This window comes from Trachurus trachurus (assembly GCF_905171665.1).
Source record: "Trachurus trachurus genome assembly, chromosome: 15".
NCBI lineage: Eukaryota > Metazoa > Chordata > Actinopteri > Carangiformes > Carangidae > Trachurus > Trachurus trachurus.
This window is the reverse complement of record NC_139906.1, coordinates 12,105,097-12,122,477: the sequence shown is the minus strand read 5'-3', so window position 1 is coordinate 12,122,477 and position 17,381 is coordinate 12,105,097. Positions and strand designations below refer to the sequence as shown.

Below are 17,381 nucleotides of genomic sequence, written 5' to 3'. Positions count from 1 at the left end.
TGTTCACTTTTAACCGGCTCCCATCTTCTCTCTAACACACATCACTGTCTTGACCAGGCTCCCTTGTTAACCAAACATGCCTCGTATACCTGGCTGACATTATTCAAATCCCCGCCGTGTCGAGAAATACCAAAATGTCAAAGCCGGGCCTGTGAGCCAGCATCCCCGCTGCATGCCATCCCTCCAATTAGAATTAGCACCCACCCACAGCAGGTTTCGTAGGCCGGGCGTCAATATTGTTGCGCACTCACTTTCAACAAGGGACAAGAGTGAGAACGAGCTGGAACATATTTTCAGATACGTGCCTGACATTAATGAATGTAGAGGCCTGGAAGGGTAAAGATGTTGGGGGAAGTAGCGAGAAGATAAGAGGGAGACAGGGATATTTACTCTGCTGTTGAAGCTCTACAGTATGTGGGCACCTGACGTTCGGTTAAAAGGAAATAGTATTCTGTTTGTGTTCTCATGGCCTCTGGTGTCCCTGCAGTACCGTAAATAAACAAACACACAAGGCTTGGATCATGAATGTGTAGCTTTTGGTACTGAAAAAATGCCAGTTAGAACAAAACTAGTTGAGGGTCTTTGAAGATCGCCGGCCGTGTGGTTTGTGTGTATGTTCTTATGATATCTTGAGGTCAAAAGGGCAAAGTTCCTCTCGATCGCCTGCCTGTGCTTGAAATTGATTAAAAGCTAATACTGCTGTTGGTTAAGAGTCAGGTAAACAAGGAAGTGTGAAGTGTTGCACAGAAACTTCAGAGAGACAGACGAGTGGAACAGCTGACTGAATTGAACATGATCAAGTAATAAGAAAACGAAAGTGTGTGGCCAAAAGAAAGTATACGGCATGTGTATGTGTCTGTTTGTGTCTTTGTATGTGTGTGTTCGCAGGACCGAGAGCAGAGATTGGGAGAGAAAATGAAATAATGGGAAAGAGAAAAGTGCAGCTATGAAAGATAGAAAGTTGATTTCTCGGTCCTACTTGACAGAATGAAGTTTTGGATGCTGCTTTCCACCGCTGCTGAGGCAGACTGTTGATGATTATACGCTCCTCTTGTTTGAGCTGCGTTGAAGTTTCCACCAAGCCTGGCAAAAAAGTACAATTTCTGTTGGATTCTGCCAAAATCTTTGCAGCCAAGTACAAGTTGTGCGGCTATTTATTCACGTATAAGAGAGATGTAATGACACTCATTACTAAACTCTTTGCACAGACACTTACAGAATGATTTAATGCACATCATAAGTTGCTCTGATATTCTGTTTCAGTGTTGGATCGAGTTTGAGTTTAAAGAAGATGATTCATGTTTTAACTCACATCAGTGAGTAAAACTGATGAAAAGGGAGGTAATACTGAGTGAGCATGTATGTAAGGTGAATGTCAGTGAGTCTAATTCACTGCAGGGGTTTTCAATTTCAGCCATTTACAATCTGGACTGGTTTTTTTTATCCTTCCAGTCACTTAAAATCACAACGTGTGTTTGGTCGTTCACAGTTTCTTCCATGTTTTAATCACAGTTGGTCCTTTTGTTCTGCTTCTGCTTGGATTAAATTTGAAGTGCCACCAGTTTTTTCTTTGAAATAAATTTTAAATCAAACAAATTCTGAAATTGCTGCTCTTTTGTTTTTGTTCATGTGACTGTAGGTGATATTCTCAAGATTTTATTACCTATGACAACCATGTGCATAGTTTCCCTGTTATTTTTACTGCTTCGGTCAGACACTTGGCAACAACTGCTGAAACCTAACAAAAAATTCTCACAGATCTTGGAATAACAATTTTCAGGTTTTTTTTCATGTAGAAACTACGTATTTAATAATAACAATTTTTGATCTCTTGCCACTTCTGTTAAAGTGAAAGTTGGATTAATGTTGGTTTAATTGTTACTTTTAAAAGGTCACACATTCATTACTTTTGTTTCCCTTGCTTGTTTGATTGGATTTCACAGCTTTTAACCAGGATGACAGCGAAAGTGTGAGAAAAAAAAGTGTAACAGGTGTATTGTAAATGAAGTAATACAACACTCTGTTATTGTGTTACTGTGTTTTTTAAAACATGTTTTATTGATTGATTCGTTCTTGCCCCTGCAGCCTGCTCAAGGTCAGGTCAGGTGTCAGTGCCACCACCAGAGGGCTCCCTCCTCACTGAGACAGAGCAACAGACAGATGGACAGACGGGTGCAGCATCACTATGACAAGGCCACCCAGACTTATGGGAGATCGCCCAGCCAAACTGTGAGTCCAAACATTTATGACACTGAGGAGCGCACCCTGTCATGAGAGCACTCTTTCAACCTTTGTGTTGCAGAGCAGGATTTCTACAATCTGTAACTGGTTAAAAGTAGGATGTGTGTGTTTCACCTTCTTTCAACAATAGGTGTTTCTATATATCATCATTCACCTGGTGTATTAGTGGACCTCACAGTTTAAACATCCGCGTCAGGATGCAGTGGTGATCCGAGTGCACGTGTTCAGTATGTTGCTAAATGAGAGAAAAAAGATTTAGTATTCCACTGGTTCTGCGTGGAAATATTAAACTTTTGAATTGCCAACAGTTTTATTTATGAATATAAATCAGCTAAATGCTGAAAGAGGCCATTGCTCATTTTTGTTCAAGTTTTTATTAGCTTACAACAACTACGTGGGTGGTTTTTAAAAGTTCCATGGCTATGATTCAAAAGTTGAGTCGAGGTTGTTTTAATTGCACCGTAGGTGTTGTATTGAAAGGGGCAGCATTCAGTACCTTTCGCTTTTGCCTTTTTATGTTTCCCTTGATTGGATTTGACTGCTCCACAGAATGACAGGCTTTTAACCAGTGTGACAGGGGAAGCAGAAAAGGAAGCAGGTTAAAAATAAAATAAATGATACAACACACTATTATTGTGTAATAAGATATCTGCAGCCTCTCTCTCTCCGTGGCCAGCCATGTCTGAAATATGAGATGACTACACCCTGCCCCCTCTATAGAAGCCGGTTTATGAGCTTGTCAGTGTGCTTGTCTCCCCGTCTCGCACACTTAAAATCCATCTCTTATGCTGAGCAGGGAGCAGTGAGGCTGGTGTTAATGTTTGTGATGGAGAAGATGTACAGGAGGGTGGGATGGGGAAGAGGGATAGATTCATGGCAGGGAAGAAGCAGACGGAGAGAGAGAAAGGTGGAGGTTTGATGGATAGGTGTTCAGTGTGTATCATGCCACAATAGCACGCTGTGTGGCAGCCAAGTATTGATTCAATAGCAGGAGTGCCACAGGCAGGGTGCCTAGTAAACACTCCCATAATTGACCTGCTTTTAGCTAAAAGGGTGACACACACACCCATGCACATGCACAAATAGGCAGACATAAGCAGTATAAGGAGGTTACACAGAGAAAAGAAAGGAATAGAATTCCAAAAACGAAACCAAAGAGATCTTCACTGTTATCTCCTATTTACATATTTTCAATAATGAATAACAGAGCTGAGGCCCAGCCAGTAGGGTGCTGAACGCTGGTTGAAATGTTTAGTCAAATTGTATTTTTTTAATGTAGCACGCTCCGGCTTCAGAGTTAAACAAACAAACAAAAAAAGGACAAAACAAGCAAGCTCAATAACTACAGTGGGTCCCTGCTTAACACAAGAGCATATGGTTTAACAGTTGCTATGGCAACTATCAAAGCAGAGCTCGCTTTTCTCTGTGGGAATCATCTCCATGTCGGGAACATCTGTCTGTGACCTGGAGTATCTAGTGTATCAAAACACACTAAAGCACAAAACACAGAAAGACTGGGTTTGTTTTTTTTGTTTTGTTTTTGTGCGTGTGTGAGAGTGTGTTTTTTTATTTTTAATATTTTGCCAGACCTCAGCAGTGGGGTCCATCTGACTGACTAAAGTGATCAAGTGATCAACTTAATGCAATTGTTCTGAGACTTACAGACTTATCAATCTGCCTCAGCAAAGTTTTTCTTAGGCACCTACCGACAATTGTAATTACATTTTGGACAAACCTTAGCTACTTTCCATAGAGGACAGACAGACACTGCTATTATTTAGGTGCTGGCAGCCTGATAGTTTATGGCTTTTATTCATCCTATTTTAAACTATAAATTCTACCGAGACCTGGAATAATGACAAATGATGTTTGTGTATTTCAGATATTGCCTTGCTGGCACTTGACAAAAAAGCACAGCAGTTGTTGCGGGTTAACATTGTTAACTATTTCCTGCAACTGGGTTTTGCAGCATTCATTGTGTGGACAAACAGCATACAATTCCTCTAAAATGATACCTGTGAGTTTTGTGCTGTGTGTGTTTTTTTTGTTTGTTTGCTTTGTTTTGTTGACAAGATAACAAGAAAAGAGAGCACAAAGCAAACAAATAACAGAGAGAAAGGGACATTTCTTTTTCCGTCTATCTTGCTTTTAGATGGCATCAAAGCTCTTGGTATCACTGACAGTTTTAGCACCTTCAACAAGCCTGGGTTCGGATTGTTCCTCACACAATACTTCACTTCCACCTGTCATATTTTCTCACACAATAATCTTTATTTTTGTTTGTATCTCTGACTACAATAGCCCTTGACATTTCTTGCACTGATATTACCCCACCACCCCACTCACATTCAGTTATTAAAATGAAGTCATCTTCTTTGTTTTCATACCTTTTGATCTCTTTTGTTGATTTTTCTCTCCTCTGACAAGCATAAAGTGCTGCTGTATCAGAGCGGTGGAGTAGCTCTTGGCCTCTGATAGTATTTTGAGCGCTAAGCTACGCTGGAAGAATCAGTGAAGAATAATACTGATGTCAAAGGCCACACGCTGTAATCGTTTTAAAGCTTTAATGCTGATATCAAGTTGCCTTATCAGTTGCCTAGAGGCTAAATTGTACAGCTTGGGTCATGGAAGACCTAGAGTTGAGCCATGCCGACACCGACAACTTAAACTATGTTTTAAAAATATATACATCAGCGGTTTAAACTTTTGAATTTATTAAGAGAATAAGTTTTTGGCTTTCAGATACGTTTATTTAAGAACCTTTATTTTCTGCTGTATAGCTCATTATTCATGCAGCATCTTCAAGTAGCTGATGTATTCTCTTTTGCTTTGTAAGCTGCTTTAATCAATTTCTCTGTTTGTGGAGACCAGGGATGTTCTCGTCTCCTAGCCTTGGCAACGTTTCCCAACCAACTGCTTTGGACACCCGCTTCCACAGTCTCCCTTTTTAATCTGCTTACAATTCATTTTTGGGTCCAGAAAGTGCGCTCAGGAAAAAAACAACAAATCTCTTAATATGGTTTGAATATATGGCTCTCAATGTACAAGGCTGCAGACAAATATTGGACACACCTGTCGCAGCACGGCACACACGTAGTATGACATCAGAAACTACCTAAATGTCACTTGTAGCAAAATAATCTTCTTGAAAAGCTCCCCAGAGCAATCACAGCAGCAGAAATGCTTTTTTGTGCCTCCTCTGCCGCTCACAAAGCATAAAATATGAGCAAATACTATTTCAGGCATTTCAGATGTTGCACAAGAGAAAACTATGAAGCCTTGTGTTTGTGCGTGTGTGTCTGCTTGTGTTTTTTTGTTGTGTGTGTGTGTGTGTGTGTGTGCGATAGACAGAGGGAGGTCGTAATTGTCTGCATGTTTGTATATGTGTGTGTATGTGGGATGTGCCACATGCATTTCTGGTATTCGAGGAGTGCGGGGCAGACTCAGTGTGACTGAACAATGAGTTCAGCAGACTGCGGACCGGGGAGCCGACCTTGTTAATAACCCAGATAAACAAACATGCAGATGAGCAGCAGCAGTGAAACAATGGCAACACAATAGGCAGTGTTTCATCAGTGGCAGACAGAGAGGATAATTACAGCTACCCACCCACTCCCTCTTTGCCTTTTAAACATCCTCTTCTTCTCTTCGTCTCCTCTTTTCTCCTCACACATCCCTGTATTTCTCTTCATCACCCCTGCTCTCTAACTTTTATTTTTTCCTCTCTTGCTACAGCGAGGTCTTCATTTACCTGTATTTTTTTTCTTTCTCTGTCATTCTTTCTCTGACATTACCTCTCTCCTTCTTACTTCATTTGTAATTAGATCAATTTGCTGTCACGCAGAGAGGGGGAGAGGGAGAGGAGAGGGAGGATAGGGAAGCAAGAGGCAGGAGGATTGAACAGGGTTAGTGATCAGTGTCAACCTGGACGTTGAAACAAGTTCCCCCCCTTTAGATCCTGAAATTACCTCTCCACCCACATCCTGCTGTCGTCCCCCCTCACATTCACAGGCACAGCATAGCAAACGCACACACACCCACTTACAAATGCACACTCATTAACACACACTCACACAGCTGAGTCATCTTGGACAGGTGAGGATTTAATTTGCCAAACTCAGTCAAGTAAGACGTTGTTGCTAGACCTGAGGTATTAGCTGTGGGCAACCAGGAGAGGCTCTGCGCAGCAGATTAGGGGATTCAAGTAGAGAGAGGCCGATTCAGGGACACAGAATCGTGGCTTCTTCTAAATACTGTTGTCTTTTGATGAAAAGGTTGTAGGATCAACTTTTCCATGACTTTTAAATTCTTCTGCTACCTCTGCCTAGTTTCACACAATTTACTTTCGGGACTCTGCACTGATGAAATTATTGTTCTGTTGTTTTATTGCTTCTTCCTTTTTTTCCCTAAGCTCCTTTGCCTCATGAAAAAGTAAAAAAAAATAAAGCGTAACCCTTTTGGTTACACACCTGACCTCTGGATTATACCTCTTACAGTTAACCAGGTTTACAGAGGGAGGCACTAACTATACAACAATGACTCGCTGCTCTCTCATTATAAACGTAAACTATTGTCACAGGCACATTTTCATCTTAAAAAACTCCATTTACACTGATAAAATCTTGAAATTTTGTGCTCTTTCATAAATAAATAGAAAAAAATGAAGTTTGTGAAAATTGGTCAGAGATGAAGCTGTCACCATTGTACAGGCCGCGCCAAAGAAAGAAAGAGCTGTGAGTGAACTAAACTCGTATACAGTTTAATTTGTTGAGAGAGCCAAGCAGGAAGCAAGTCAGCTACCAGGTATTAAACCCAAGGTCTCTGTGCTTTTGAGGGAGGAATAAAAGAGGTTTGATGAAATTGATGGAATATGAAAAAAAGAAAACTTTTATATTTCCCCAATTTCTGTCTCCGTGCCCTTGTGAAGCTCTGTTGGCCTTTCATTGGGGAGCCTTTACAGCGGTGAAAGAACTGTAAAAAGTTGACAGGCTGAGCAGCTGCTGCGGAGGTCTAATAAAGCTGCCAGACACTGTCAGATAATTCAAGAGCCCTCCAACATACCCACTTGTTCTCATCGCCGAAGGTTTTCCTCTCCGCAAATGAAGCCTCAACGGGAGGTTTCTACCGAGACCTCCTGCTGTAACAGTTGTTGGTGTTCAAGGGAGGACATGGACGAGAGCAGATCAGTGGAACTTATTCTTTTTCTCTCCTCAAGCAGTCGCACTAGGAGGCCTCTGAAACAGCCTGGGCTGGACCGGCTGGGAAGTTGCTACCTTCCCCCTTTCGACTTTTATCTCTGCTGCTTCTTCTTCCCACTGACAGATTTGGTGCCTCTCTTTTTCTCTATTAGTGTTGAATTGAGAGGCGGTCCTCACCACATCTGAGGAAAAGGAATAGCACTTTATAAGGTTTCAGTCTGTCGGCTTCGCTCTGTGGCCTTGATGCTCCTTCACTTTGACTCTCCCAGTCAGGAGCCAGGGATCTTTGAATTGCTTAGGTGTTGGAATAGGCAAAGGGCTTGTATTCTTTCAGGAACACGTTTGTCTGCAGAATCACAGATGCACAAATGCTGTAAATGGATAAACATTGACTTGACACTTTCTGTCTTTCTGTAATTAATTATATGTTATGTTATCACAGAGTTATAATCTTATCTTACTGTGTAGCCCAAGATCTCAGGGAAATGCATTGTTGCCCATAAAGTTTGTGAATTTTTGGAAAATAGTGGTTTTATTTTCACAGTGATATTTTATAAGTTTTGAGAAGATATGCATCTTATCTATCTAGAACAAATCACATTATCATTTCATGAGAAGAGGTAAATAAATATATTTTATTCCAATTTTGTTGGCAGCCGTGTATATACAACTCATTCAACAGATGTACACCAAATTCCCAACCAGTGACGATGTCACTGCATAAGGAAGTGACTTTATCTTTAATTGGTGCCCCCCCATCTCACACACACAAACTGTCAGCCTTCACAGTGATGGATGGAAAAGTTGAATGGCAGTGTTTTTGATGTGGTCTACGAAAGCTATTTAACTTTCCAGTATTGCTTTGTTTTTGTGCCATGCCTCTGATGGAGTGCTCTTCAGCGGATTTTAGGTCAACCACTAGGGAGCGTGGTAATGGATTTGATTCATATAAAAAAGTTAAACAATTATAGCGTAGGAGGCAAACAGTTTCCACAGTGGTCCAGGAAGAAACAACATGAAGACGATTGGAAGTCTCCAGGTAGCAGATGGTTTATAGGATAATGAGTAAACTTCAATACTGTGTCAGACAAAGTGAGAAAATAAAAAATAATACTATAGCCTATACTATACTATAGCAGAAGATGTAGAGAGCAATATTTAGGTTGATGTTCGCACTGAACAATTTCCTGTTAACAAGAGCCTTATGTAATTGTTGCTGGAGAACTTATACTGTAATCATAGATGTGGGTGGGTGGGTGTTTGTTTCGAACAGTGCCATGCTATTTAACCTCTGTAGTACATTTTGAAGTCAGCGCTCATAACTTTTTAACAAACCTTAAGGAACGACCCATCTAACAGTGTAACATAGTGTTTATCATTTTTGTGCATCAGTGTGCGTGTGCATGTCCTCCCGTCCCTGTTAATCGTCCTATCCATACTCTTTAACACTGCATTCATGCTTGTGAGTGCGTTTTTACCCTGTGAGCTTGTGTGTGTGGGTGTGTGTGTGTTCTAGTACGTCATGCCTTTTGTCCTTTGTGTTTTTCTCTGCATAGGGTGTGCTGCCCACCCCGCTGCTGTCCCCGTGGCAGGCACAGCACCAGGGCGTGACCCGTACCAGCATGCCCCAACGCAGACAGAGTGAGTCACTAACATCCTTTGCTGCCTCTTCCCCATCTTTTCATAACACAACATATCCAGGGGTCTGTAAATAGCCTAAAAAAAAAAAAAAAAGTTCGGCTGTGTCTCCAATTAAACTCCTCTAAACTACAGAGACATCTTTGTTCCAGTTAGTAGCAGTGTTTTTTTTTTTCACTATGCAATTACAGGGCCATTTGTGCTGCGTGTTTACTTTAGGTTAATTTGGAACAAGATTAATCAGATGCAAAATAGTTTTTCTCGTTTGCTTTACTAAAAACAGTCTGACTTCTTGTCCATTAACAATTAATTTCCTGGTGTTTATTTCCTGTGCTGTCCATAAAAGTTTCAGTTCCCCTTTATTAACTGTGTTCAGACAGACACAGTTTCTCCGACCCGCAGATGACCGTATTTCAAAGCCTCAGTTTCTCTTTCTCCACAGTTTGTAGATATTTATTCAAAAATCCTACATTCACTATAATTTTGCAGTGGTAATAGTGGGAAAAAAAAAAAACAATACAAATAACACACGTCAACATAACACAATCTTTGCTTTTGGGTTGAAAGAATTCATTTTGCAACCTTCCTCAGAAAGAGTTTGACTTCATTGAGAAAGATGGGACTGCAGAGACAATGACAGTTCAGTCACAACACTCTCATCCATCCCTCAGCAAAGCTTTTGTATTATTCAGCGCTGATGAGGTGGCAAGTAGGGGAGCCAGGTAAAGAGACTGACTGTCAGTGAACAGACTTCAGAAAAATGCACATACGTGAGAGAGTGAAAATGAAAAATAAAGAAGGAAACCCACGCTGTGCTCTTCTGAGCTATCCCAGTGGGGATCTGCTTTGTATCAAGAGGAAAGGTGGGAAAAAAGGTGTTTTTTTAGTATCTCAACCTATTTCAATATCAAGTACACTTGTGTTTTTAGACTATTTTGACAGATACTGTATGTAAGTACAACATAGCATTCAGTCAACGTGCATTTCCTCCTACCAGTAGATAGCGTGGTCTAATTAAGCAAAACACGGAGTATCAAAAGAGGATCTGCACAGTGGGAGGAAAAGAGTAGGAGGAAAGATGTAATGACACTGTTACATGCTAGAATATCGTTGCTATGAAGTCATACTTCGATATAAGATGAGAAACAACGGACGGGAGGAAAACAAGTGTAGTTTTGTTTCTCTGGATAAACCACTAATGGTCTGACCCCCCGTAGGGAGATCTGGCTGTAAACAAACCAGCAAAAAGAGTTCTTGCCAGCAATGAAGGTCTTCAAAAATAGAAATTGCCAGGCCTGGAAAAAAGAAAATTGGGCTCTTAACACACATCTCAATGAACTGCATGAGGCAACGATAATTATATTTTGCATTAAATTGGTTTGTTTGTTGAACTAATGTGTGACCTTTTCTTGCGAGCACGAGCTGCGTGTCAATTCTGGGTATAGCATTTCTCAACTCCAACAAATGTCAGTCTTACATACTGTATCTGTGCCCTCCTCTCTCTCTCTAAATCCCACTCTACCCTCTATCCCTGTCTTTTAATCCTTCTCTCTTCTTTGCTCAAAAATATCTGACAATGGACATGTTCTTCTTCTACCTTTGCCTCCCCACACATAATGCCTATGGCAAGGAGTGGAGCATCTAGTGCACTACTTCACTGACACAGCGTGGTACAGTAATCCTTTCTTTAACATGAAGTCAACATGCTGCTCCCGCTGACCCCCAGCTCCCGCACGCTGAGCTGTGGTCTGGTGTCACGTGGAGCAGAAGCATGCTCCTCTACATCTGCGCGTGCATGCTCTGCGTTGGGTTTGCAGTTTTTTAATTTGTGTATTTCTTCATGACACCTGAATGAATGAGTGTTGAGTCACAAAGACACTGTTTGAGTTGTGATCTTTGTTTTTCATATTTCATTTCTTTGTTGCGTTGTTTTTTTTAAAAATGGTTTAGTGTTGCTGTGATGCTCTTGTTATTTTCTGTCTTTTTTATTAGTCCCATCCAACCACATTAGGTCTAACTGTTACGCATGCATTGGGAAATCTCTCTGTGTGGGTTTGTTCTACTATATTTAATCATTGAATACTGTAAATGCGTGGTTATTCAAAGGTTTCACCTTGAAAGACTTGGATAAAGTGTGTTGAAAGGAGTAACGTTTAAGAGTAACCTTGTGATATTGAATATGAATGCACATTACTACTGTCCTGAGTGATCGCCTTCATTCTAACTTCAATATCAAAGGCTGTTGAGCGCAGCAAGCAGAGACAAGTAATCTCACATCCACGGCTGTCACACTCTTCCCTCTGCTTGATTTCAAACACAATCCGAACTGCCATCCTCACAACCACCTACATTAAATGAAAGTATGAAATCTAATATGGCTTTTAAATGGAATGCCACCATATTGTCGCTCTCATCTGCTTATGTGCTGAAGCCCCATTGTCTTCCATCACCCAAAAAGGGGGTTATTTACATCTTATTAGCATCTTATTCATATTCTTGCATGTTGCCTTTCTAATCACATACCATTTTTCATGGTGGGCGAGGCTGCAGCTGAGGCCGGTTATGGTCGGCCCTGACATCTCCAATGTGCCTAGAATTGGCACCTTTCTTGGTTAGACAGGCTGATTTTCTGTTAAAGTGATAGCCGTCATTAGAGAGCTGAGATGTTTACGTCTTGGCAGTGTTGTGAAGAGCTCAAAATGATTGCAGCCAATTATTAGTGTCTGTAGCAGAGAGCTAGATGCAAATCATTATTGAGAGCCTACATGCATGTATATTCTACGTGCTGCTGTCGCTGGCTTCTTCATCTGCGCCAGATATACATTTATGCACTGATTGCAAACCTCGCAATTAGTGTCACGCAGAGTCGTTTTCTTTTCACAATGGATGTTTCACTCGATTTCATTTTTTTTTGCTGTGAACCACACTGTCCTAATTGAAAAATACTACAAGGCTTCAATGTGTTGTCTTGAACAAAACAGGAAATAAGATCATATTAATGATGTCACTCAACTTTTTGATGATTCATTTTGATGATTTACTTGGGGGACATAAACTGTAATTTTTGTATTTTGCTTCATGCAGTGGGAGTCAGAGGGGAGTGCTCTCTCTCAGACAGAATCATGATAGGAATGAGAGATACGACAAAGCTAAATAAAAGACTTAATAACATGCTCATGCCTGGAGTGGCAGACTAATCAGAGCTATTGTAAGAGGCAACAAAAACATTCTTTATTTAGGAGTTTTCAAATTAGTTTTCAAATTATAAACTTTGAAATCTAAAATCATTATTTACTAGCTTGAAAAAAAAAAAAAAAAAGCAACTGAGATTGAGCGATAGACCAGGGTTTTATAACAGGGTAGTGAGTGGACGCATTGTGGTAGGGGACCAGGAGATGGAGCTGTGGCCCTGGACATCTACTCCCACTCAAAATACAAGTGACCGATGGTAGACACAGTCTGAGCTGCCTGACCTGCACAGCTACACAGTGTATTCACATCCTCTGCGAGCCTTTCGCTTTCACAGTGGGTATGCTTCTGATGAAACTAAGGTCATGCTTTTAGCAGCTTTAGATGATCCTCGATGGATTTAGGTTCTGATCAAAGGACACGGGCAGAAAAAGGCCAGTCCTTGGATTTATAATGGTAAATCTGACAGTGTTATCATCAGTTTGCCTTTGAATTAGTTTCAAACTATGAAGACTTACATAAGATATGCCAAAGTATTTTTTTATAGATGCTGAGGTTGTGAGCTATTCAAAAAAAATTGACTGGATAAGATATTCATATAAAGTTCAATAGTACTTTTTCTCCTGATCTGAGCAACTGTTCTTGCTGGTGGTTGTCTGCATTAATAACTGCTCGTGGCCGCTTATCTGGAAATTTAGCTGAGAATTGTTGTTGAGAACTTTAAAGTTATCTTATGACACACACTATACACTACGTCCCTTGGCAATATACTGATTCCCCTTGCAAAATGAAACAGATGTACAATCCCCCGTCTTTGAAGTGAAGCTGTGAAGATATTGTGTGAACAGCCTACTATTACTGTACAGCCGTGTTAAAACAAGTGCAAACTCTAATGAGCCTTTGTAGAGTCTGTGGCACAAAGGTGGTTCTCAATTCTCACAACAAATACAGAATTTAATAAGCCTTGCTGAGACAGTAATTGTTACAGGGCTGTTAAAGAATTGCATTAGATTGAAAACGTGCTAATAAGTTTATGTGCTTAGAGCACCGTGAATGTCCCCTAGTGTAGGACAACGCCGTGGTCGGTCTATATTCACGTGGCTAACGGCTCAGCACGTTCTCAAGCAGGCAGCAGGCATCTATCTCAGTGTGAATGTTTTGATTCAAAGACTTCAGTGGATTTCAGGCGCTCGCATGGCAAGGTTATTCTCCTCTGCTTGTTTTTAAGTGCTGAATCAGGGCTTCCTCTGTGACTCTTCCTCTCCCATTCCAGAAATAGTTCAGAGACTGGCAGTGGAAACAGGTCGTTGATATTCGAGAGTAAACAAGTCAGAGAAAGTCAAAATCTTCTGTGAGCTTTTAGACTCATAATTTCCTTTTGCAGTTTTCAAAAATATTCAAAAGCCTGGATTCCACAGGGATCAAAGATATCAAATAAAGGGGACATTTTTTTTTTTTTTTAACAGCCATTTCTGGGACATGATAAGACAAAAGAGTTTTCATTATTCACTGACTGTTCTGTGTCTTTTTCATACCAGTTTTTGTATATTGAAAAATCTCTCTTTTTTCCCCTACAGCCTCAAATACTACAGCCTTTCAACCTCTGCCTCAACGAGCACCTCCGCCAGGGAAGAATAGTAAAAACTCCCCCCACCGAGGGCCGCAGTGACCTTACGAGGAGCAGATCAGACGGAGAAACCCATAGAGAAGCCGACCGTCCTCTTGAAGGCCTTATGGCAGATGTTTCCAGCCCAGCAGACCCCGACAAGCTGAGTCATCTCCTCAGCACCCACCTGCACTGCCTGGGCTCGGCTGCCCCACAGGGGGCAAATGCTAGAGACATCCCGACGTCAGCAGCTCAGTCTGCGGCGCAGCATGAGTGGGGAGCCCCTGCTGTGATGCTGCAGAACTCTCTCACCCCTAGATCTGCTGCTGCTTCGTCTTGCCCGCGCATGCTGCTGCAGCCTCCTCGCCTTCAGAAGCGCGTGTCTCTCCCTGCACTCAGGCCGGGCGGCACCCAGGGCTTTGTCCCCCTGAAGCCGGGGTCTTCCCTGAGGCCTCTGACTAACTGGACCAAGCAGCTGCCCCCTCCGTCTAGAGGCCTTCCCTGCTTTAACTCCGGACCCCAGGTGAAGGCTCAGAGTCTACGTCGCACTTCACTGCTTCAGCCTAGCACAGCATCAGACCCTCGCAGGGATCCACAGTTCTCCATGTCCAGCCCAGTGGAGCCTGACCGAGGGACGCTCAAAGACCCCGGGTCAGCCAAGACCCTGATCCCTTTGAGTCGATCATGTCTCCCCAAGCCAAAGATTCCCTGAGGAGCTTAAATCCGCTCATCAACACCTAAAACTGGAATCACTCAGACATTGATATTAACCCCCACTCCCACGCCGTAGTAAAGTGTGACTGTTTTTTCTTTTGTGTATCAAAAGAACATGAGTACATTAACCCACATTGACAATTCAGGGACTGCCTGTGTCAGTGACATTGGTGCGGTAACTGCTGTACAGCATTGTTTTCTAACTGCCTGACTGACAAATTGGAAAATAATATGTAGCAAGATTCTTGTCTTCACAGCAATCCACAGAGAGAAAAAATAATGTCCAGTTTACTAGCTTTGCACATGCTCGTGAATGCTGCCGATGCACAAAAAAAAGAGTATTTCCATTCAGAGAAGTCAGCCTATTGTTTTGTTTTGCAATACCTGCTGGCTATTACCACATTTTAAAATCAAGTTCACTTGTCCTTACACATCTGTGCCCTCCTGACACACAGGTGCGTTTGGTTTTAAACACTGAGGTGACATAAACGTGACCTTTGCTGTGTAATAGAAAGCCCGGGGGAGGATAGAGGCAAAAACAAAGTGAGAAATAAAGAAAAAAAAAAGAATAAAATAACAGAAGAATTGAAATAGGGTCAAGAGTCTGAAAAGCAAATTCGTCAAAGCTCTCTAGAGCTGTCGCCTCCGTAATGAAAATATGTGTTTGTATAAATGAGTGTGTGTGTGAGAGAGGTGAGGGACAAAGAGAACGGCAGTCTCCATACTGTATGTTTGTGTTTCTAGGTCAGCTCGCTAGGCTTTAATCCTGCATCAAACTTTGAACCCTGTACATGTTAGCCAGAGGGGCCGCAGAGATCTTCTGTGTAAATGCAGCTCAGATGGAAATACCATGCTGGTGGCGGAGATATGATTTGGAGAACAGTATGCAAGTGAGGAACTCGCTCTCATAATGTGGAAAAGAGCAGTGTAATAAAGCACTCACACACTTAAGTGAGCTCAGGTACAATGTGGGCTCGCTCATAGCCATGCCCAAACACACACAAAGCACTTCAACACTCTGAAGTGTCTGTTATTTCAGAGTTACTGTGCATTTGTTAGAGAGAAAATAGTGGAAGAGTAACAGGAAGTCTGCCGAGAGCCGACAGCATGCAACAAAGCTAATTTAAAACCTTACTGGATATTATTGTCCCTTTAAAAGTCAATCACAACTCCCCCCAAAATAAAAAAAACATCACTTGTTTCCAGTGCAAATAAATGAGTTTTAGAAGTTCAGAGAACTTTTCATGTTGGTTTCATTAGCTGGCTCATTTTTAGACATCACGATTTGATGCAGGAATATTTAACAAGTCAAATTCAGGAGGGAAACGAAACACTTAATTTAAGAAAAAGAGAATTTTGGATCGAATTAAATAACTTGTTAAGAAGGACGCTTTTGCAATGCACGCTGACCTCCTTGAACTATCTCCCTCAATAACCCACACATGGAAATATCAGCTAACAGGGATTCATTAGACGTGGGAAGCTGCTGCCCGCTGTGTGTGTGTGTGTGTGTGTGTTTGAGCTGTTGCGGTTTTTTCCCCCTCCCTGTCTCTCCCCTACTCTCGCTCTCTTGCACATCTCCCCGGGAACATCAAAGGTATTAGCGTGGTATTTTCAGGTAGGGAGCCTTCGGGGCTTTAGAGGTGTTTCTCTGGGAGTTTTTGAGAATTGTGTTTATCTCTCCTTTTGCGGAACCATTTCGCAGTCAAACGCTCCCGAAATGTCCCCTAACGGAGAGCAGCAGTGTGTTAAAAAGGCCTTCTGACAGCAACTTTGCTCTCTTCTCTGTCACGCCGCGTGACCACTTGGTGTACGCCTCTGGCACTGTCCGGTCTACTGCGTCCAATAATGCACCCTATATAGACAGAGTGAGACAGACACACATACACATACACACACACACACATCACATGCATACACATAAACGCACATGTACAGGAACTCTGACAAAACTCAAAGAGACACAAACTCAGAAGGGGCACATACATCACATCACGCTTCTCAGCAGCCGCACAAGTGCTGCAACACGCACGCACACTTTTGAAATTGTATTCCAAAGTGCATAAAAGTCTGTTAGTGTTGTTTTGGTAGTTCGAACAAAATGAGCACAAAGTACACACTGATCCATCTGTCCGCGGAAGCTAAATAAAAATGGCTGTCTCTAGATTATCCCGGAAATAGGTAGAGTCTTGTCTGTGTGTGTGTGTGTGTGTATGTTTCTGCCTGTGGATCCATGTGGCTGATAAAACATGTTTACCTGTTGGTTGGATCAACATTGTGCTGAAGCATCCAAGCAGTTAATGGCGCTCTGTGAAGCCAAGAAAAACTCATTTCTTTTAATGAAAACGGAAACGGAGACAGAGAGATACATACAGAGGACGGGAAAGATGCTCAGCCAGAGACAATAAGATGAAGCAGCAGGAAAGAGATAAGATTAAGAGATGTAACGATGAACTACTGAAGGAGCTATCATCAAGATAAGCCGAATGTTTGCCTGTAAAATGTTGTGAAGGTGTGAATAAGAGAGGGAGACAAAAAGCCATAGCGTGGTGGTGTGTTTGTGTGCACTCTGTGTCCAGAGAATAGCCTGGTCCCCACAGCTGTGTCACTCACTGCTTAGCAATGCCAAACAGGAAATCAATGTTGCCTGCTGTGTGTTTGCCTGTGTGTTTGTGTGTGTGAAAGCGAGAGAGAGGGTAAGGGGGTGAGAGAGTGTCTCTAGCCACCTCTGGCTGCCAGGGTTCATTCTTGGAAGAGTGTGTGTGTGTGTGTGTGTGTGTGTGTGTGTGTGTGTG

General features: G+C 41.9%; 1 protein-coding gene across 1 annotated transcript in view; it reads left to right on the top strand.

Annotated features, from left to right (window-relative positions):
- Positions 1–17,034, top strand: part of LOC310998605 (serine-rich coiled-coil domain-containing protein 2-like) — a 54,242-nt gene extending 37,208 nt beyond the window's left edge. The window contains 3 exon segments of the mRNA XM_083988738.1: positions 2,086–2,229; positions 13,844–14,512; positions 14,515–17,034. Coding sequence (XP_083844864.1) covers positions 2,086–2,229; positions 13,844–14,512; positions 14,515–14,613 — 912 coding nt within the window. The 3' untranslated portion in view covers positions 14,614–17,034.
- Positions 17,035–17,381: the final 347 nt, after the last annotated feature.